This window comes from Callithrix jacchus, chromosome 19, assembly GCF_049354715.1.
Source record: "Callithrix jacchus isolate 240 chromosome 19, calJac240_pri, whole genome shotgun sequence".
NCBI classification, from domain to species: domain Eukaryota; kingdom Metazoa; phylum Chordata; class Mammalia; order Primates; family Cebidae; genus Callithrix; species Callithrix jacchus.
Window position 1 is genome coordinate 47,704,741 of NC_133520.1, and position 23,709 is coordinate 47,728,449.

The 23,709-nt window shown below is 36.9% G+C and overlaps 1 protein-coding gene across 23 annotated transcripts in view; it reads right to left on the bottom strand.

Moving 5' to 3' along the window:
* RYR2 (ryanodine receptor 2) overlaps positions 1-23,709 on the bottom strand; it is a 781,807-nt gene that overhangs the window by 111,591 nt on the left and 646,507 nt on the right. For 14 of the 23 annotated variants that reach the window (XM_054248004.2, XM_078357270.1, XM_054248003.2 and 11 more), the window contains 7 exons: positions 23,599-23,686; positions 21,354-21,446; positions 13,784-13,954; positions 12,704-12,763; positions 8,436-8,570; positions 4,802-4,838; positions 3,949-4,060 (listed from right to left, as the gene is read on the bottom strand). In XM_054248004.2, the coding sequence (XP_054103979.1) occupies positions 3,949-4,060; positions 4,802-4,838; positions 8,436-8,570; positions 12,704-12,763; positions 13,784-13,954; positions 21,354-21,446; positions 23,599-23,686 (696 nt within the window). Of the gene's footprint in view, positions 1-3,948; positions 4,062-4,801; positions 4,839-8,435; positions 8,571-12,703; positions 12,764-13,783; positions 13,955-21,353; positions 21,447-23,598; positions 23,687-23,709 lie in introns of all 23 variants that reach the window. The other 9 variants (XM_035280524.3, XM_035280523.3, XM_078357274.1 and 6 more) reach the window with 1 other exon arrangement.

A 23,709-nucleotide genomic window follows, 5' to 3' on the forward strand; every position in this document is an offset into this window, starting at 1 on the left:
AGCAAATTCTCAGGATACAAAATCAATGTGCAAAAATCACAAGCATTCCTATCACCAGTAACAGACAAACAGAGAGCCAAATCATGAGTGAACTCCCATTCATGTTTACTACAAAGAGAATAAAATACCTAATAATACAACTAACAAGGGATGTGAAGGACCTCTTCAAAGAGGTCAAGGAAATAAGAGAGGACACGAACAAATGTAAAAACATTCCATGCTCATGGTTAGGTAGAATCAATATCATGAAAATGGCCATACTGCCCAAAGTAATTTATAGGTTTGATGCTATCCCCATCAAGCTACCAATGACTTTCTTCATAGAATTGTAAAAAAACCACCTTAAACTTTATACAGAACCAAAAAAAGAGCCTGCATAGCCAAGACCATCCTAAGCAAAAAAAAAACCCCAAAAAAACCTGGAGGCATCATACTACCTGACTTCAAACTATATTACAAGGCTACTGTAATCAAAACAGCATGGTACTGGTACCAAACCAGAGATATAGACTAATGGAATAGAATAGACACCTCAGAAAGAATGCCACACATGTACAACCAACTGATCTTTGACAAACCTGAGAAAAACAAGCAATGGGGAAAGGATTCCCTATTTAATAAATGGTGTTGGGAAAACTAGCTAGCCATATGCAGAAAGCTGAAACTGGATGCCTTCCTTACACCTTATACAAAAATTAACTCTAGATGGATTAAAGATTTAAACATGAGGCCTAACACCATAAAAACTCTAGAAGAAAAGCTAAGCAATGCCATTCAGGACATAGGCATGGGCAAGGACTTCATGACCTAAAACACCAAAATGATGGCAACAAAAGCCAAAACAGACAAATGGGATCTAATTAAACTTAAGAGCTTCTGCACAGCAAAAGAAACTATCAATAGAGTGAACTGGCAACCAACAAAATGGGAAAAAAATTTTGTAACCTACCCATCTGACAAAGGGCTAATATTCAGAATCTATGGAGAACTTAAACAATTTTACAAAGAAAAAAACAAACAACCCCATCAAAAAGTAGGCAAATAATATGAACAAATACTTTAAAAAAAAAAAGACATTTATGCTACCAACAAACATGAGAAAAAGCTCATCATCACTGGCATTAGAGAAATGCAAATCAAAACCATATTAAGATACCACCTCACACCAGTTAGAATGGTGATCATTAAAAAATCAGGAGACAGCAGATGCTAGAGAGGATGTGGAGAAACAGAAACTCTTTTACACTGTCGGTGGGAGTGTAAATTAATTCAACCATTGTGGAAGACAGTGTGGTGATTCCTCAAGGATCTAGAATTAGAAATACCATTTGACCCAGCAATGCCATTACTGGGTATATACCCAAAGGATTATAATCATTCTATTATAAAGACACATGCACACATATGTTCAGTGCAGGACTGTTTACAATAGCAAAGACTTGGAACCAACCCAAATGCCCATTAATGATAGATTGGATAAAGAAAATGTGGCACATCTATACCACAGAATACTATGCAGCCATAAAAAAGGATGAGTTCACGTCCTTTGCAGGGACATGGATGAAACTGGAAACCATCATTCTCAGCAAACTGACACAAGAACAGAAAACCAAACACCACATGTTCTCACTCATGAGTGGGTGTTGAACAATGAGAACACATGGACACAGGGAGGAGAATATCACACACTGGGGCCTGGGGGGTAAGGGACATTGGGTAGGGACAACATTAGGAGAAATACCTAATGTAGATGACAGGATGCAGCAAACCACACCACAGCACATGTATACCTATGTAACAAACCTGCACCATCTGTACATGTACCCCCAAACTTAAAGCATAATAATAAAAAAGTGGAGGCCTGGATACTTTTTAAATGAGTTGAAGTGTATTTCTTAAAAGCACCAGGTTGAAGACCCATTGAAATAAAGCCTACCATTTTGAAAATGATATTTTGGAAAGAATGGAAGAACTTTATGACATCATAGAAACTTAACTCCGAAACCACAGCCATCAACTTGATATGAGGCAAGAACAAGTGACTTGAGGAGGTGGCGATGAAGGAAAGGGTGGGAATGTGAAGTGATTCAAAGGGAAACTGATGAAGTCTCGTGACAACAGTACAGGAGTAACCAAAAAGAAATGAGAATGTGAATTCAAGGCTAATATTCTTTTTTCTTTTTTTACTTAAAGTTCTGAGATACATGTGCAGAACGTGCAGGTTTGTTACATAGGTATATATGTGCCATGGTGGTTTGCTGCACCTATCAACCCATCATCTAGGTTTTAAGCCCTGCATGTATTAGGTATCTGTCCTAATGCTCTCCCTTCCCTTGCTCCCCACTCCCTGACAGGCCCTGATGTGTGATGTTTCCCTCCCTGCGTCCACGTGTTCTCACTGTTCAACTCCCACTTATAGTAAAAACATGCGGTATTTGGTTTTCTGTTCCTGTGTTATTTTGCTGAGAATGATGGCTTCCAGCTTTATCCATGTCCCTGCAAAGGACATGAACTCATTCTTTTTTATGGCTGCATAACATTCCATGGTGTTTATGTGCCACATTTTCTTTATCCAGTCTATCGTTGATGGGCATTTGAGTTGGTTCCAGTTTTTGCTATTGTAAATAGTGCTGCAGTAAACATACATGTGCATGTGTCTTTATAGTGGAATGATTTATATTCCTTTGAGTATATATCCAGTAATGGGATTGCTGGGTCAAATTCTATTGTTGCTCCTAGATCTTAAGGTTGATATTCTATATGACCAAAAGGTGACAGCATAATTGAGTCAGAGAATCGAGAAGTAGTCGCACATTTGAGGAGGAGACTAATGTATTTTAGACCCAGTGAGTGTGACATGACAGCAAGAAATACAACTGTCTTAGCAAAAGGCAAAAGTATGAGGTTTCGTCTGTGTGTTTTGATTCTGTTTCAGTTTTTTCCCTGCCTTATACATTCACTCAAACTCTTTCTTACTGAATGTCAATGTATAAGTCACTGTTTTAGGTGCTGAAGAAAGAAAACTGAACAAAACTAGTACAGGATCTCAAAGTCTGGATCAAAGAGACAAATAGCCTCAATACTGCAGGAAAGTGGTATGATTTGCAAGGAACAGAAGAGCATGGCTTGGTCAGAGGTTCCAGAAAAGAGATGTGGGTGAGCTGAGACCTGTTTATGAGACACAGACATGATGCGATTTGTGTACAGTTCAGAGTGGGAAAGAGTGTAGTTTCTCAACAGAACTACAAGGTGGCTGAAGTGGTATCCTGGACCACCAAGCCAGACTTGAATGTACCAGGCCACTTCTCTAGTAACAAGTACGTCTGCTCTACATCTAAGAGAAGGTTGACGAGCCTGTCAAATCTTTTTACATTCTTCCCATAGGTCAGTTCTTTTCTCCAAATGCTAATAATTACAAAAATAATAATAATAACTAACATTTGTTATGACATAAACTTATTAGCTCACTTCTAAGCACTCTGTATACATCAACCCATTAAATAATCTGAACAACTCTATGAGGCTGGTCCCACTATGATACAGATGAGAAAACTGTAATGAAGACCTGTAAATAACATCACCAATGTCATAGGGCAGAAAAGGTGGGAGGCCGGAATTCAAATCAAGGTAAGTCTGATGCCAAAAAATGATTCAAATCATGGCCCGACCAAAATCCAGACCAAAGAATACATTCCTAATGGCTCTCTCTTGCCTCACATATGTGAGTAGATATTCCTCAGTAAGAGTCACTTAATAATTACACGACAGACCACAGTTCTCTGAGAATACCCAACAAAATTAGTCAAGTTTTATAAAGAAGAATCAGTAAATCTTTTCCACCCTTCTCTTGGACTATTGTACTCCTGTTAAGGTAGATTCTAAACACCTGTCACTTATTAGGAAAAAAAATGACTCTCATCTGTTATAAAAAAATAAAAGAATTCTGACCTTGGCAGATTATATAAAGGGGCCATCCGGAAGCAGGCGACCACAGCCCTTTTCCTCTGCTTAGAGAGTAGCTTATGCCATACGGCCTTTTTAGATCTCTGAGGATGTTCCACCTGAGGTAGAATAACACAAATAAATATTTATACCCCAACCTACCTTCAAAAATATAGTATTAAGCAGCTGCACCTCTTAAGTAAACTCTATTTGGAATTTCAACTCCAAAAGTACCTTAAGATTATCATGGAGAAGACCATATCCTAAAACTTACCCAAAGATAAATTTTAGACAATTGCAAATGCTATGTCATTCCCTTAGTAAGAATATCACATTTTCCCAATACTATGTACTTTAAAGCTATGTAATCTCTAAAATCAAAGAAAGAGAAAATCATTCCATATAAAATCATTTTATCTCCTTCTTGAAATTTTATTTGGTTCTTTAGGATTCTAATTACATATTTTCTGCCTACATAAAATATTACCTCATTCTTATTTGTGTATCAATTGTAACTAATTTTGCTATAAGAGCTAAAGCAATACACACAAATGGAGACAGTTAATGAAAATTCTACTATTCTTTAACATAACAAGATAAAGAGAAGACAAGGCTTTGTGAACACAGTATTAGGAGTGAGTAAATTTTGTAAAAATGTTTAAATATGTAAATATTTTGTTAGATAGGAACAAATATAAATTCAAAAGTTGCAATAAATGATGCAAGCAAGTTATTTATTTAACTAATAGTGTTTGAACTCCAAGAGAAGAAAGAGATTAATTGTATTAGAAAGAAAAGAAATCCCAACATATAAATCTAAATTCATTAGTAATCTCTAGGCCACTGAGCACTGTACTTCCCAGACAGTAATGCTTCCGGCCCACACGCTTAGACTTCTGAAAGAAATAAAAACGTTATGTTAGCTAAAAAAAGTAAAACTACATTTATTATCCTTTGCAGTAAAGAGTCACAAAGCGATTGTAATAATGTCTAAAGTAAACATTTAAAATGTCTGGGCTACAGTGGTTTAGAAATTCTAAGAAAGCAACTTGTTTAATGGAAAAGGACTTATTTCTGTGCTGCTCTTCCCTGGCTAGGATCAATAAACACGTTTTGACAATTATCCACTTCAGTTTTCTTCTTGATGCTTGTGTCAAGTGAAATAAACTATTGTTACGCCTTAACGTTGCAGTAAAAGCAATCAAGGGCAATAGTTTTCCATGAGACCCAATATATTTCAATTCAAATTTCCATGTTGAGATCCCAGTCTGTAAATTACAGCTTTTCACAGGAATACAGCATTATGATCAGCATGAGCGACACTCAACAAACATGTATGAAGTTCCTAAGGCATTTAAGATACAGTTGCAACACAACAGAGAGGAGTCCTGCCACCACGAAGCTTTTCATTTGTGGCAGGGGTTTTTATTGCCCAGGGGTTTTATTATATTTCAAGTATTTCAGGAAATACCTGAAATAGTGTGCTTTCCTCTAAATCAATTATAATTAGGTAGTTATCTGTAAGATATGTGACCTAAAGATGAATACCAAGATGTACTTTGTTAACTCTGCCTGAATGTCTTGATGTGCTGATGTGTTCATGTGGGTAGAATTTGCTTATTAGGAAATTCAAAGGAGATAACCAACTCTGATAACAACAGGAAATATACATGAGACTTGAGATAAATTAAATCAACAAATGTGTCCTGTCCACCTACTGTTTTAACACTGACTTCTGCAAGTTAAAATATTCTTCATAAACTTCTCTGTGCCTATGCTAACATTATCAGAGGGGTATTGAAGGCATAAATTTGACACACGGATATCTCTGACTGCTTTTTGACAATTGACAATTTCTTTTTACTCAAAAACCCTCCTCTCATGATAAACCAATCTTGCCATATTTTTAACAGTTTGATGAAATCTGATCCTCCCACCTTTTTCTAGATAATGCCTACTGTAGATTCATACAGGGATTACCTACTTCACATCTACATTATGTTTAGGTTCTTCATACCTTCTCTCTCATTGTTATTATTATTTTTTGAGACGGAGTTTCGCTCTTGTTACCCAGGCTGGAGTGCAATGGCACCATCTCGGCTCACCGCAAACTCCACCTCCTGGGTTCAGGCAATTCTCCTGCCTCAGCCTCCTGAGTAGCTGGGATTACAGGCATGCGCCACCGTGCCCAGCTAGTTTTTTGTATTTGTAATAGAGACGGGGTTTCACCATGTTGACCAGGATGGTCTCGATCTCTTGACCTCGTGATCCACCCGCCTCAGCCTCCCAAAGTGCTGGGATTACAGGTGTGAGCCACCTCACCTGGCCTCTTTATTATTTTTTTTATTTGAGATGGAGTCTTGCTCTTGTTCCCCAGACTGGAGTGCAATGGCACAATCTTGGCTTACTGCAACCTCCACCTCCCAGCTTCAAGCAATTCTCCTGCCTCAGCCTCCCTAGCAACTGGGACTACAGGTGCATGCCACCACACCCGGCTATTTTTTTTTTATTTTTAGTAGAGACTGGTTTTACCATGTTGCCCAGGCTGGTCTCAAACTCCTGACCTCAGGTGATTTGCCCACCTTGGTCTCCCAAAGTGCTGGGATTACAGCCATAAAGCCACCGTGCCCAGCCACTTCCATACCTTCTTCAGCTCCTTTTATATCCTAACACCTCTGTGTCATCCCATATTTATCTGTTAAAGTGTCTGTTTCCTCTCTTAGAGCATGAGATACTTGAGCCGAGTGATAGCAGTCATCCTCCGGACCTGCTGAGGATAAGCCTGCCCCTAGGACAGGACACCCCGTAAACACCCAAGGCATAAATGGATGCTTAGAAAAGTGAATCTCATTTAGAAATGCCATCATTCACCACGATCGGATACACTTATAAATATACGGGAATATAATATAATCGGATTTAAATAAGCTTCATTTACTGTATCTACCATTTATTCAAGCAAATCTAGATAGATGTATTAACACTAGGAAGAATTAAAAACTGATGGTAGAGGAACGCTGGCAGAAATGGTCCTCTCAGCCATTTAATTAACCTTTAATCATCTTAAATATGTATGTAATTCTGGAAACACAACTCTATGACTTTATATAAATCACTTAAAATTTCATTACGGGTCTTGTCACCTGCTGATTGATGAGAATTTGTATTTATTTAATATTTCATGAATACATTATGTAAGTTATTCAGGAGAAAGTACTAAGTTCCAAGGCATTACATAATGTAAATATATGTTAATGCCATATGGTCTAAGGGTATCCTCGTGACTTTAATCTCATCAAGTGTACTGATAACTTGCATGGCAATGGACAAATTACTAACGTTTTTGGGAGGGCATTTGAGTAAGCAAGAAGGAAATTAAAAGGATACTACATTAGATGATGTCCTTGCATTATTAAACTGTCCAGGCAGGGATGAGTGTTCAGATAATATAAAATAGGAATAAAAGCAAAATGTTTATTATTGCTATGATACTATGTTCAAATATGGCTAAAGGCACTACAATACATACACACACACACACACACACACACACACACATTTAGGTGGCAAAGTTCCTGAGATGCCATAGGGCAGCTTATTATTTTATAATTAGCATAAAATAACCAAGTCATCAACAGCATGATCTGAAGAGCCCTGTGACAGATCAGATGGTCAGGTTACAATGAGCTTCTTTATATGTTATTATTTTGCTGAATGGACTTGATGAGAAATGGATAATATATCTCTGTGTTACAGACATTTTACCTAAGCCAGATGATCCCTTCTATAAAAATATAATCCTCTGATTGATAATGCTTCAAGTATTATTGTTTTATACATTCTTGTGCAAAGGTAGTGAATAAGAAAATGAAAATGAGCTTTGTAGTATAAAGTAGAACACAACAGAAAAATTATATAATACCACTTTCTTATATATCAATGATAGATATCTCTCAATGCATTGATTTTAATATCAATGCATTATTCTTCTCTAAATGTAATTTGTTTCTGATTTCAGAGAAAATTAGCTCAAAAATATACCTAATAAAAGGCAAGGTCAAACAAAGTGACAAAAAAAATTTCAAATATTAAACTAAATATTACTTTGAGTAAAAGAGAGTATCTCAAGCATGTTTTTATGAGCAATAATAAAAAATGAAATATGCATAAAATATTTGAAATCAGGTCTAACTCCTGATTTTCTTGGTTAGAATTATTTAAATACATAATCCTAATACTTTTAGAAATATCTAAAAAAGAAAATAAAACAAAGGCCAGAATCTCCCAAAATATATAATCTATATTTTGCTACAAGAATTATAAGCTTAGAAATCGTCTTTATTAATTACTAAGCACACCTGACTCTTAATCTTTAGAATGAATATGCTGAACATATATTTTTTTTAGGTCACAGTTAACAAATTAACACACATTCACTTTTTAAGATATTTGCATGTGACGAAGGCAAATACTGAATTGATACACAGCCTGACCTGCTCAAGATGAAAAAGCACATTTGCTATATCCAATACTCTTTCTACTGTCTTCTCTGGATCTGAGGCATCATCAGTCCTGTTTGGCAAGTCTTTGTAAAGAGCCATTTGCCATCTAATAGCAGGATCCTCCAACTGCAGAAAAAAGGAAAAGGCAAATCCAATAAGAGGTTACAATCGAAAGATGGGAAGAGTGAATCCACCATTATTATTGGGCTTTACAGAGCTTACTAGCCAAAACACCACGCGCAGCTGCAGTTACGTAGGATGAGTAGGTCTGGAGATCTAATGTACTGCATGGGGATTACGGTTAAGAATCCTGCAATTCATACTGGAAATCTGCTGAGAGTGAGATTTCAGGAGCTCTTAGCACATACACACAAAAGGTAATTACACGAGGAGATGGATATGCTCATTTGTTTGACTACACTAATCACTTCACTATATGTATATTGAAACATCCTGTTGGATACCTTAACTGTATACAATTATTAAAAATTAAAACTACTAAGAGAGAAAGACAGAGTCCTTGTCATCATGAAATGTGTCATCTACTAGAGAAGACAGACACTAAACATTTATAATTGCGATAAGGGCTACTAAAAGGAAATACAAAGTACCAGGAGATGCATCTTACTTTTTGGTGGCTGGGAAGATTTCCCTAAACACTTGACGTTGTAACTAGGGCTTAAGGGTGAGTTAGAAATTGAAAAACAAAATAGGTAAGCCCACCTTTGCTCTTTCTCTTCCCCATTCACTTTCTAACTGTAGAAATATTTCTATGTTTATTTTTATGGGCAAGGATATAGGATAGCGTTTACCTAGAAATATTTGGACTTTACAACAGAGCTTAATTTCACTGAGACAGAGATATTAAATTGTATAAATCGATAGAACTTGTTAAATCATACTCATCATAATGGAGTCTACACATCTTACTTTTCAGTACCATCTAACTTCCTTGGTGAAATTTGATGATCACCAGATGTGATCCACCTGCCTCGGCCTACCAAAGTGCTGGGATTACAGGCGTGACAAAGGCAGACAGGCAGAGTGGCTCACGCCTGTAATCTCAGCATTTTGGAAGGCCAAGGTGGATGGATCACTTGAAGTCAGGAGTATGAGAGCAGCCTGGCCAACATGGTGAAACCTCGTCTCTGCTAAAAATACAAAAAATTAGTGGGCTGTGGCAGCACAGGCCTGTAATCCTAGTTCTTGGGAGGCTGAGACAGGAAAATCACTTGAACCCGGGAGGTGGAGGTTGCAGTGAGCCGAGATCATGCCACTGCACTCCAGCCTAGCAACAGACTGAGACTCAATCTGAAACAGACAAACAAACAAACAAAAAATGGACAAAGCAATCCCCTTGTCTTTCTCTTCTACTTTAGAATCTCCATTGGGAATGGGAGATTGAATGTTACGAAGCAGAAATGAATAGATAACATCTGAAACTTCACAGCACCCAGGCTGACAGTGCATGGCTCAACAAGTCAAAAATAACTTGCATCTACAGGCAGACACAGCTAGATAGAGCTTTGTATATAAATGACTTGTAAAGACCACTTATCTTTTGATAACGTAAAATGTTTTCATCCATATACTTGTTAAGTCTGAGGACTATGTTTGATACTTACAGGTTTTAATCTGTACTCTTAGTTCTATTTAATACATAAACATATTTAATGAAGTAGAATCTTTATTCTAACATAAAATTATTCCTCTGGCCTCAGGATGACTAGCCCTACAATTTCAAGACAATGTCTTCAAGAAGTTAGGAAAACAAAAAATCATTTTTTGAAACTGTGTATCTCCTTCATATCCCTGCCTAACCCCTAGTGTAAGAAAGTTTAGAATAAAATGACAAGATGAATACATATTTACTACTTCTTTATTTTCAGGTCTTACTCATTTGGAGGTAAAATATTGACTATCAGTGTTCCATTTTTTGCTCTCTTCTTTCTTCCTTTCTCCCTAATATATCATCTAAGCTGTCCGAAGTATTCTTACAAGTGACTTTTAGAACATAATGGACAAACCTCTTTCTGCTTGTAACCATAACCAGCTTTTTAACCATTTCTTGAGATTGGCATAGACTCCTTCTTCAGAGGTACTGAGCTATCCCTGTCTATAACTCAGTAATTGTTGAACTAGATAGTTGTGCTACAAGTGTGGTCTAGGGTCCTTTTGGGCTCTCCAGCATCCTTTCATGGGGTACCTGATCTTCTCAAATACCCATGTACGTAAAAACAATTTATTGTCTCTCTCTCTCTAAAGGGGAAAAATGTTTGTAGTGTACGCTCTTTTTCTGAAGTTTTAAGAGAGGCTTTATAAACTGTTTTTAAAATGTTCAAATTATTTTTGCTACTGAAAAGAGATCATACTCTAATAGTAATTAATCTCTTACTCTAAAGGAATTGTTAGTAAACAATTGAGTACACATCAAATTTCACATGAACTTTGCTCTAAATAAATATTTGTGCATTGTGAATATGGTAAAGGCATGTCACACCTTTACATTAAAGTACAAATTTAAAAAGAATATGGTTTAGATCTTTGGAAAGAGACATCTGAATACCAAGAAGGGCATATATTATATTGTTATTGCTACTTTTTGACATTTGTAATTTTAAAAAATCCTCAGAAGGGACACCAGAATAGAATCCAACAGGCTGAGTCAGACTACTCGCGTGACTTTTTAACCTGCATCACAGAAATATATAATTTATTCACTGGTTTAAAAAAATTTCCAAATAATAGTAAATGGTCACCGAATTGCCAAAACTACTTCTAACAATCCTTCGCCCACCATTAAAAGGTAGGTGTTATACGGATTTTCATCCATGTTCTTATTCTAAATGTATACTCTTCTCCTTAGGTAAACTCATTTATTCCTATTGCTGCAAACCTCAATACAGCCTATTGATACAGTTTGGATCTGCATCCCCGCCCAAATCCTATGTTGAAATGTACTCCCCAGTGTTGGAGATGGTGCCTGGTGGGAGCTGAACGGATCGTGGGACAAATTTTTCATGAGTGGTTTAGCACCATCCCCTTGGTGCTGTCCTCGAGATTCTCCTGAGATCTGGTTGTTTAAGTGTGGGGCGCCTCCCTCCTCACTGCCCTTGTTCCGCTCCCACCCTGTGAGATGCCTGCCTCCCCATCATCATCTGCCATGATTATAAGTTTCCTGGAGCCTCCCCAAATGCAGATGCCTGTGTTTCCCTTCTTGTTCAGCCTGTAGAACCATGAATCGATTAAACCTCTTTTCTTCATAAGTTACACAGTCTCAGGTATTTCTATATAACAATGCAAGAAAGGCCCAATTCACCTATAGACTAATGACACTTATACATATACACACAAAAACATACACGTATATTTATATTTGTAAATATATACATGTTTATATAATATACACGTATATATTTATATATGTATACATAATATACATTAAATATATATTAACTATTATATATTCAAATATTAAATATATATTTAATATATAAATACATATTTAATGTATATTATATATTTATACATTAAATGCATAAATGTATATATTATATACACTATTATATATTTAATGTATATTATATATTTATTATATATTATATACCTTTAATAAAATATACATATATATTTACTGATGACTCAATGTAATTTTTTTGTTTTTTGAGACAGGGCTTCCCTTTGCCACCTAGGCTGGAGTGCAGTGGCATGATCTTGGCTCACTGCAACCTCTGCCTCCCAGGCTCAAGCCATCCTCCCACCTCAGCCTCCCAAGTAGTTAGGACTACGGGTGTGCACCACCATCCAGCTAATTTTTGTATTTTTTTAGAGACGGGGTTTTGCCATGTTTTCCAGGCCAATCTCAAACTCCTGGGCTCAAGTGATCTGTCTGTCTTGGCCTCCCAAAGTGTTGGAATTATAGGTATGAGCCACTGTGCTCAGCCAACATTTTCTTATAGGCACGTGTATTCATGTCCAAAAGACCCTAAAACTCATCTATAAAAAGAATACATCCAATCAGTATTTGAACTGGTGATTTTTTTCCCCAAAATTGGACAATCTCTGGTAATTTTCTTTAAAAATACACCATTTATTATCTTTAGAATTTTTAACACAAAAGGCTTTGCAAAGAGGATAATGACTAATTAAAATGTCAATTACCTTAATGTTTAAAGTAACATCACTTGTAGTACTGTTGTAAAGAGAGATTAACTAATGTATAGACAGTAAATGTGCCTGAAGAATAAAATTTGGCTTACCTTGCCTTGTAAATGAATATTGCTGCGGATTATATCTCGTACTTCATCCTCAGTATCTTTCTGTCAATAGAAACAACCCAAACCTCTTTGGAAATAGTGTATATCTGAGAAACATCTTTATAAAATTACGTGCCACCAATTTGGGGCATTCTCATTTAAACAACGTCTTGATACAACTGTAGCCTAAAACAAGGCAATGACCTGCTTTACCTCCACAATAAGGACATTAAAATTCAATGAAATCAAGTTATCAGTTCATAACAAGAAGGGGACATAGCATGTTTCCTTGGGCCGAAATAGAAGTAGATCTCCAGTATTCTCCCAAATCTCCACAAAGTCATTTTAGCTCTTAGTAACATCCTCCACAATCTAGCAAGAGCAAGGGAAATACAGCTAAGATTCCAACTCTTGACAACTGCCAAGAGAGCTGCATAATGCAGCCCACTCCCACAGCTTCCCCTCAATTCACTCATTTTAGAATGTCAGACTTTGCATGTACAGTGAGGAGCTTCAGTGATTCAACGTGAAATGGAGACTATGTCCTCCAATTTACATAAATATAAAATAGAAATTCCAATGTGCAATATATTGCACCCTCATTTGCATAGCTATGAAGAAGAGAAACTTACAGGACATTGTAAAATCTTGAGAACTTAAATCTTGCCGAGGAAAAGAGCAGCTGATTTAAAAGTCAACACCTTATCTACCCACAGGTGGCACATTATGCTTCTTACATTGAAAAATCACCCTTCATAAATTTGAATATACTTCTCATCCCAAACTTTATATAGCAGTTTATATAAAATCCATTTATTTCTTCACTAACAGAGATTGATTTGTGTTTTTTTTTGTTAGGTTCTTGAATGTGCCCCGGAGGTGATTAACATAACTTAGGAATAAAACCAGCCTCAGAAAAAAAATCTTTATATTTGAGTCTGGAGGCCTGTGCAGAAAACCTGCTTAATAAAACATGTAATGAAAATGAAATATTGACACAGGGCAGTGAGAAAAAGGACTCAAACATCAAGAGTCTGGAGGTCAGATAATCATTATTACCGCTGGGATGAAAAGGAGACTTACCAGGCTAAATCGATTTTTGGCCAGAGCAATGAGCTCCTGGTCCCCAGGGGCACAGATGTTCAACCCAATGGGCAGCAGCCGCTTCAGAGCTGCTACAATTAGAGAGGTCTGCATGGAATACCGATCTCCTTTGCGCTTCATTTTCTTCCTTTCCTGATCAGAAACAGCTGCCTATGGAACAAAGAGAACTGCTGGGATCCGAAGTGTCGAACCACCATGACTCTTCGCTAATTTGACTGTCACTTCATCTTCCTCATTTGCTGCTGCTCCCTAGTTTTGAAGATCCTATTGTTTTGAGAATAATTTTTCTCTTCCCTTCCTAGCATCTTTGGCTAATTTTAAGTCCTACCCTCAGATTCCTAGGTCATCATAATTCACTGCTATGGATTCCCATGTAATTTTTAGAAGAAAAATGAAAATTGTAATTTGAGGGAAGCAGATAAATACATGAAAAATTCTATAGTAATTTCAGATATTGTGCGCTTTCCTAATTATCAATGCTTAAAAAAGAAATGTAAGAATAAAGGGCTTATTTTTGTTTTGATAAATGCTTGCTTTCAAATATATACACATATATATGATGTGTGTGTGTGTGTGTGTGTGTGCGTGTGTAATAATATACCTAGAACAATTATAAAATGCATTTTCCTTTTATACACTCTGCAAACTTGACTCCCTAGAGCCTCAGTCCCTCTCTAGTAGAAACAGAAGGAATATACTAACCGGTGCTTCATAAATATTCAGGACTATCTGGATAACCAATCTGCAACTGAATACTGCCTTGTTATTCAAGGGCTCTCTTGTGATATTTTTGAGCCTATGCTAGTAACACAGGGTCACCTTAAATGACAGAGTCTAATTTTCACTGGGTAATGAGTATTCTTTCTATCAAGAGGGCATGTTCTAATGTCAAAATTAAAATAATTGTTCCAAATCCATTTGTGCTTGTTGAATATTTTGTAGCAGTAATTCAAACTTGGAACATAGTTTTAGGATAATGACATATTGTAATAGTCTTAGGCTATTGAGAAAAAAATAGAATTTAATATACAAATGATCTGTTTTACTTAACAGAAGGTAAATATATCATAGCATGAGGTTGAAAGACATTTTTAGGACAGTAAAAAGTAGTGAAACAAATGAGTCACCATATAGCAATGGTAGCTTATATGTTACATTATATGACATATAATTATGTAAGAATTATACTATATATTGATGTGTTACATTAAGCCTATAATTTTCTGAACCATAGCAGTAAGAATCATACTTGTGTTCCAAAAAGATGTGCTTATTGCATGAATCCCATTTTCATATGTACCAACTTGTAGATTATTCTCAGTAAGCTTATTAGGAAAAATATGATGAATAATTATTTGTACTGTTAAATTGATTCACTCATTAACAAAATGGATCAGTCATTTAAAATGAACTCTCTGTTCAAAGGAAAACATAACTAAAATAAAAATAATTACCAAAATAAAGAACCACTATCCTAAAAATTAAGCAAATTGATACAAATTATACAAACATACTTCTATCCAATACTGGTAATTTAGTTTCAGCAAAGCAACACCCCCAAGATAGTCTAAATTTTATTGGTGTTCAAGTTTTCATAGTCTAAATTTATTGGTGTTAGAGTTTTCACTGATTTTAACCTGTAAAGTTATTTTGGTTTTATGGACACATAGGCAGAAAGAGCTTATATCTGGTTTAATATTTATAAATATTTGTGACCTTATAATAAAACAATCAAATCAACACTAAAGGCATCAATAAATTGCTCGATTTTGAGTAACACTAGGTAAAGAAATTCCTCCCTATGCACAAACAGTAATTTTGCTTTCCACCCCAGAAGATCTGTAACTGGAACGAGAAGTTAGTAAATATTTGAACATTTATGGATGGTATCACTGTTGATATGAGGAAATTAAATCTATGAGGAATAAAATATCCTCCTGTACATATATATTGGGTTTTTTGGTTTGTTTATTTAGTGCCTATTTCCTCCCCAAACTATGGAGCTCCTCTGGGGCAACTGCCAAACCTGTTTGGTCTTCAAAGCCAAGCACTGTTCCTTGTTCATAGGAGCGGCTCAATAACTTAACCAGAACGGGTAAAGCGAATGGATTTGTACACTTTTTCATTTTCAATCTGTGCCCTAACATTTGGATCAGATATGAAGATGTAATAACATGGCCAATATGTGGGCATATTAAAGAAGGGAAGCGGGATAACCTGAGCCCTTTCTTAAACCAACCAATCAATCAATCAGCCTCAGCTTGTGCCTCCCCTCTGTCTCTCTCTCACACACCCACAAACAAATATGATTGTAATAATTTCACAGAAAATAGCCTTATATTTAATAGAGGACCAGGACAATGGCAAGAAAGACATCAAACAGACTATTCTAAATGATGCTGTTATTTAAATAAGCAAAAACTTAAGCAAAAACAGGGCTATCGCTGCATAAAATGGGACATGAGCAGGCTCCTCCACCCTCTCTCCTTATGACCCATCTAGAAAAACTGATTTTTCAATACCTAATTAAAATCGGCACTTACCTCTGAAATCTTTGACTATCCTATCAATTTCTTTCTCTCATACATTTTTGTTTTTTTGAGATGGAGTCTCGCTCTGTAGCCCAGGCTGGAGTGCAGTGGCGTGATCTCGGCTCACTGCAACCTTGGTCTCCCAGGACCTGGTTCAAGCAATTCTCCTACCTCAGCCTCCCAAGTAGCAGTGATTACAGGCACGAACCACCATGCCCAGCTAATTTTTGTATTTTTTAGTAAAGACGGGGTTTCACCACATTGGCTAGTCTGGTCTTGAACTCCTGACTTCCTGATCCACCCACCTTGGCCTCCCAAAGCACTGGGATTACAGGCGTGAGCCACTGCACCCAGCCTTTCTCATATATTTTCTAAATACTTATTACTACATAATTGCTAGATATTCAGTTATATTTTAACTTTATCATTTTGTTACTAAAATTCATATCTGTTAAACTTTCTTGCGTGCCTACAACCTGTGAGGCACAATGCATACATTATTCTGATGTTTACAAGCTCCATCAAGGTAAACAACATGACAAGCATTTTGCTGCTACAAACAGTGAGATTTAAGATGAGTGAAGGGATTACAAAGTGGCAGAGTCAGAGCTCGAGACTGATCTGCCTCCGAAAGCCAAGCTCTTTCCTTTACCACATTATAATGGGAAGCACATTTTTAATCAGTTGTATTTATCACACGATCTTTCTGTGGGAACTTACAAAAACTTTCTAATATTCCTACAATAAAATTATCTCCCAAAAAAACCCACAAAAAATTTACTTTTTTTTGTATATTTTAGATATAGTAATTGTAAAAATAAGCCTATCTTTAAATGTCCAAAGCCCGTGATTACCTTTCAACTGGAAATGAAATCTTAAGAAAAAATAAGCCTGGGCGCTGTGGCTCACGCTTGTAATCCCAGCACTTTGGGAGGCCGAGGCAGGTGCATCACAAGGTCAGGAGATCAAGTCCATCTTGGCCAACATGGTGAAACCTTGTCTCTACTAAAAATACAAAAATTAGGTGAGTGTGGTGGTGTGTGCCTATGATCCCAGCTACTCAGGAGGCTGAGGCAGGAAATTCACTTGAACCAGGGAATTGGAGGTTGCAGTGAGCCGAGATTGCACCACTACACTCCAACCTGGCAACAGAGCGAGACTCCATCTCAAAAATAAATAAATAAATAAATAAATAAATAAATAAATAAATAAATAAAGTACAATTATATAATGCAACAGGCAAAACCCACCTTTTCTCACACCCACAAACACAGAGAACGTGTCATGAATGCTATCAGTGTATGTTTTTTAAAACAAGTGACATGAACCTCAAGTTTCATAAAACAAGTTAGGAAAGTTTCAAACAACGCTAGCCATAGAATGCAGTGCCACTGTGGACTTTGTACCACTGCCACAATGAGTCAGTAAATGCGAAGCAAAATAAGGTACATTTTTTAAAAGCCCAAATTAATGATCACATTTTTATTTCTTTAAAGTCAAAATTTAATTTACTTCATCCATATTCATTAGATACCTACTATATACCGAGCACTGCATTAAGCTTTAGAGTTACCAACTGAATGATATATGTTTCCTGCCCTTGAAGAACAGATACCTAAGTCACAGATGGATTGCAGAACAATGGGCCAAGTGTCCTGCCAAGGGACACCAAGGGCTCTTTCCCATGGGACAGCAGAAAGAGAAAGGCTTTGCTGAAGAAAGCACTCACGTGCTATTATGTTGGTGCAAGAGTAATTATAGTGTTTGCCCTTGAAAGTAATGGCAAAAACTGCGATTGCTTTTGCATCCCAATACATATAGCTTTGTTATATGCAAACTGACATACTGAGTAAAAGAAAACTAAGGTCCACTTGCCACAGTTGCCACCACCATTACACACATCTTCGAGGGTTTCCACACCACACACAGGTGGTCACTTTCTTTCTAAGAGCATTATGGTCAATTTTCTATCCACTGGCCTCTCTCTGCCTCATGAGCTACGTACATTTTGTTCTATGTCCAAATGAGATCCCCTCTCCCAGATCACCATATTCTAGACTGATCTGCTGGCTTCAATCTTTTTATATTTAGAAAATAGTTTTGGGCCATGTGCAGTGGCTAACACCTGTAATCCCAACACTGTGGGAGGCCGAGGTGGGTGGATCACAAGGTCAGGAGTTTAAGACCAGCCTGGCCAACACAGTGAAACCCCATCTCTACTAAGGATACAAAAAATTAGCCGGGCATGATGGTGCATGCCTGTAATCCCAGTTACCTGGGACGCTAGGGCAGGAGAATCACTTGAACCTAGGAGGTGGAGGTTGCAGTGAGCCAAGATTGTGCAATTGCACTCCAGCCTGGGCGACAGGGTGAGACTTTGTCTCAAAAAAAAAAAAAAAAAAGAAAAAGAAAAAGAAAAAAAAAGAGTTTTGGAACTGGCATTCCATACAAATAGTGACGATTCCTTGCTTGAGTGACTTGCTGAAGACTGATAGAAACCATTTGTCTTCTGATTCTTGTTTATACTTGCATTTGGTCTAAACCTGTTCAAATGAGTTCCTTTTTCCTTGAGAACTCTGCATGGTGTTTCTATCTGCTGCTTTAATGCCTGAGGCAGATGGCATCTTGTTACAAGAATCCCTGAAGTACTGGGCATCTCTGTCCTCTCTGCATTACAGGGGAAACAGCTCCTCATCTGCTCAGCCTCATACATACCACGTATGGCAATCCTCCTGTTAACCACTAGGCACTAGGCTTGGGAAGCTCAGCTTTTGAAATCCATGTTCCCCTGATGACATCTCACCTTTGTCCATCAGCCATCCAGGTTCTCAGAGCCCTCAATAACACTGATAAAACTGCAGTTACCATGCTTCTATGGCCAATATAATTACTCTCAAATCCACCCATATGCTGAAACACATGGGTGTCATGATTTTTTGGGCAAAACAATATAAAACATGAATGTGTTGACTCCAGTGTTTGAACTGGAAACATTATTTCAAGGGAAAAATGTATATTATATACTTCTGTGATATAAAATTACAAATACAGTTTTTAAATTGTTAAAAATAAGGATGCTAACTATAATCAGTAATTTCTAAACATTTCAACTTTTAGAAATTACTCTTTCTTTTCTTTTCCTCCCTCTCATCTCTTCTCTTTTCTCTCTCTCTGTCTCACTCACACACACACGCACGCACACACAGTGGTATGGTCATAGCTCATTGCAACCTTAAACTCCTGGGCTCCAGCAATCATCACACCTTAGCTTCCTAAGTGGCTAGAACTACAGGTGTGTGCCACCACACCTGGCTAATTTTTTAACATATTTTGTAGAGATAGGGTCTTACTATGTTGCCCAGGCTGGTCTCAAACTCTTGGCCTCAAGCAATCCTCTCACCTCACCCTCCCAAAGCACTGAGAATTACTATTATTTTCTAGTTGTCTTGTCTGAGTGCTGTAAGTCACGTTTTAAAAAAAACAACAATTTTTCAGTTTGAGAAAATTTGTGGGTCAGACGTGTTAAAAGTGAGAGGCTCTTAACCATTATTTCCCTTTTTCCTTCTTGCAAGTAAGAGTAAATGTTACTGTTAGTCAATGTTTATGGATGCCTCACTCTAGGTTCTACGACGTGCAGTACTTTTAAAGTATCTTTGAGAATCACTGGAGTCAACTGATGGAAAAGAGGGAAAAGGATGTTTGTGCAAGAATACAGACTTCTGGCATTAGCTTCTAGTTCTTGTGCTGTCACGGCAAACACATGGCATTCAAAACTCTAAACAAGATGAGGCCTATCAAACAATGCCATTCTACCTCGCTGCTGGTAGATCACAGAGCAGGCCTGAGAATCCGGTCACTTTTGGAGGTCAGTGGAGTCGGTGTGCCTCCCAGGCTACTCTGTTGCCAAAATTTCTTGAGTCAGTAGAGGCTAATTTCCTTTGCCTGAGTATCACTCATTTTTGGATCTTTGGCCATTTAGCAGGATACTGTATGTGTTACCACATGTAATATTTTTATTTCTCATTTAGCAGTAATTAATATATAAAGCCCTTTAAAAATACTTTAAAAGGAAGCTCCTCCCCTCTCCAATATGAGTGATAGAGAAAACAAAAATCTGGAAGGATACTTCCCACTTCATGTGTGAGAACCTGGAATTCATCCATGTAGCTTTTAAATAATACAGCTAATTTATTGTGAGGTTTATTTGGTACATGTAAGCACACAAATATTCACACTTGATGGATACATAGTGTTGACTTGTTAAACGTATACTGACTGATAATTGTGTGAGTGGGGTGGGGTGTGTGTGTGCGCGCGCGTGTGTGTGTGCGTGTGAAGCATGTCTTTATTCTGTTGCTGGACATCTTGGAGATTTGCTGATCCTGGGGGCAGTCCCTCCCATCGTTAGGCAATTCCTAGAGAAAGAAATGGCTTCCCTGGTCTGGGGAGCTTGCTTTTCATACACAAATCAACCAATCCAGGACCCACACTGACCCCCACCTCCCCTATCTGGCTCTTATACTCTGGGCTACTATCCACCTGCCCTACTCATTCTCGGGCTCAGTACCAGACAACCAAGGATGTCCTATGATGTGGAGCCAATAAAAATTATTCAAATCAGCCAATCATGAAACTGCTTGCCCTGCCTTGTCCATTCCTTCCAGTGGAAACCACAAGACAAGCTCTCGCCCACATCTTCTGGCTGTCTCTGCCTCCTGACTGCCCCTGACCCTTCCCCAGGTGGCCCTGCATGGGATGACAAGCCTCCTGTTTCCAGCGATCTGTCAGTAGAAATGTCTTCCTCCGTGACAGTTATTTTCTGTCTGCATGTCTTACCATGCCTGATTAAAACAAATTCCGGATAACCTTAAAACAGCTTGAGTGCTTTAACCAATTCATAACATTACCAAATCTATCAGATTCCATTTACAGATCTCTGAACATCTGAAAAACAAAGTCAATTCATGAAAGTCACATTCAGACATTTTCTAGGACAGTGAAATAGTTTCCAGCAATACCTTTGACATCTTTGACTTGGTGTCAGTAATAAGGAAAGACATGTTGTTGATTTCATTCTGTACAACGAAGTTCTGCTCTTCTCTTTTGAAATTCTGAGAAGTTGCAAAGGAAATTTCAGTTAAAACCACTAACACAAAGAAGTCTGTATAATTAGAGGTTATACAGAACCTACAAGTTTTCACAGAGATAAGTATTAATTTGATATATAAGAATTATCAAGAAAGTATTTCTTGAGTATCTAATGAGGGTACTTGGCTAGGAGCAACAATTCTGGGAACTAGATATGCATGTGCACATTGCAAAGATGGGAAAACTGAGGTGAAGAAAATTTAATTGCAAGATCACACATTTACCAAGGAGCAGAATGAATATTCAAACCCCAGTTTAGCTGGTGAAAGACATTTGCTGATTCCTGAGATTAACAAAGACTTTCTAAGGACACACAGAAATATGATGTTACTTTCTGTCAGAATTTTTACTTACTTTTTAAAATATCGTATCATTATTTATTCCCTTTCAATTTGCGAACATAAAATGACTGGCAAAATCAATTTATCTTTAAATACTTGGGGAAGAACATAACACATTAACCAATATGTGTTTATATTAACATATGCCCACTAGATTCAAAAGCACATATTCAGATACTTTGCTTATTCCCGAAAGTATGATTAGATGTTCATCTGAAAATGTACTGGTTGTGATACATACTCTTGTTCCAAACTTTAGTTTTGTATGTAAATCTAAAGACACTTCTTCAGCATTTTCACGATTGAGAAAGCTGAAGATTTTCAGTTCTTCAAATAAAAATACGCAGTTTTTAGTAATTTTTTTTCCTGGGCTCCCCCTATTTTCTCATTAAGCATTCTAGGTGAAGTAACCCCAAAGAGAAAATAAGAGGCAAAAAGCAAAAATTCATCTTTGTTCTTTGGCAGCTCAAAATAAACTGATTCCTTCTGGAATTTATTGACTTATTCATTCATTCATGTATGTATTTAGGGACAGGGTCTCACTCTGTCACCCAGGCTATTATCAGCTATGCAATGACAGGGCACTGCAGCCTCAAACTCCTGAACTCAAGCAGTCCTCCCACCTGTCACCTGGCATATTTATCTATCTATCTACGTATCTAATCTATTTATCTTTCGAGAGTGGATTTTGAGTTTTCCTTCAGAATACCTTGGATGATCTATTGCATTCCCCAAACATGAGTTACACAGGATAAACTTGTATCCTTGTGAAGATACAAATTTGCATGGTAAAAAGGCATTATTTCATATATCCTTTCCAAGTGATTATATTTTTAATGTACATTTTTATATGAAGTTTGTTGTTAAGTTTGACAGATTCCTCAAATGTAGGCAATAAATAATATCCTAAATAATAGATATGAATATTTTAAAAATATTATGCGTTCAAAGTAATTTGATTTGTACAACAAGCTGATGAAGTACACTGGTAAGACATCTCAGATGATAAAACTAAGGTTGAAGTTTTTACTTTCTCTGTCTCCCATTGACAGAATGGCATAGAATTATAACTGATATAAAAATTCTAAACTTTTACAATAATTCAGGATAATCATCAATGCTCATTAATATTCTGCTAATTACTGAAAATAAATGATAGAATACTCTACAATTCCTATGATTTAAATCATTTCCAGATTTAAAAATACATAGTTCCACTTTCAATATACAAAATAGTGAAAATTCACCAAATATGTACTTTGGAAATTCTATTAACAGGATTGCTAGTAGAAAGAAGCTTTATTTTCAAAGCCAACATATTCTAAAATGTGAGCCAAACTAATTGCTATAGAAGTAAAGTGTGTGAAGATAAAACAAATTTATGGAAGCAGTACCTTTACAAGTAAAATGAGTGTGTGCTATTGTTGGACATTGCTAGTCTATTTAAGCACGTCTCAAACTGAGTACTGTAAATGAAGAGAACAAAATGCCAAGAAACAGAGAACACTAGACAGTAAAAATAGTACATCTTTATGCAATGTCAGTATTAGTCTAGAATTTAAGGGCAAACTTAAAATACATTTATGGAGTGAAATTAAAAATCCCTGTGACTTTTTTAAAAGATAAATTACAAAACTCAAAAGAGGCTTTATATTCCCTCAAACTCCTCAGGGGAAATTATTCTCTCTCCTCAACTGTTACATGAACCCTAGGAGGCAAGTAGGCAGGTGCCTATCAAATAGTAGGCATGACCTGTCAATATTTTCTAACTCACATGGGATTTCGACCAGTAGATAAACACTTCGGCCACCATGCGGAAGAGCTCCTCTGCTTCTGGGTTAGGTTCCTTTAGCCACTTTGCCCTGGATCACATAATAAATAAAGT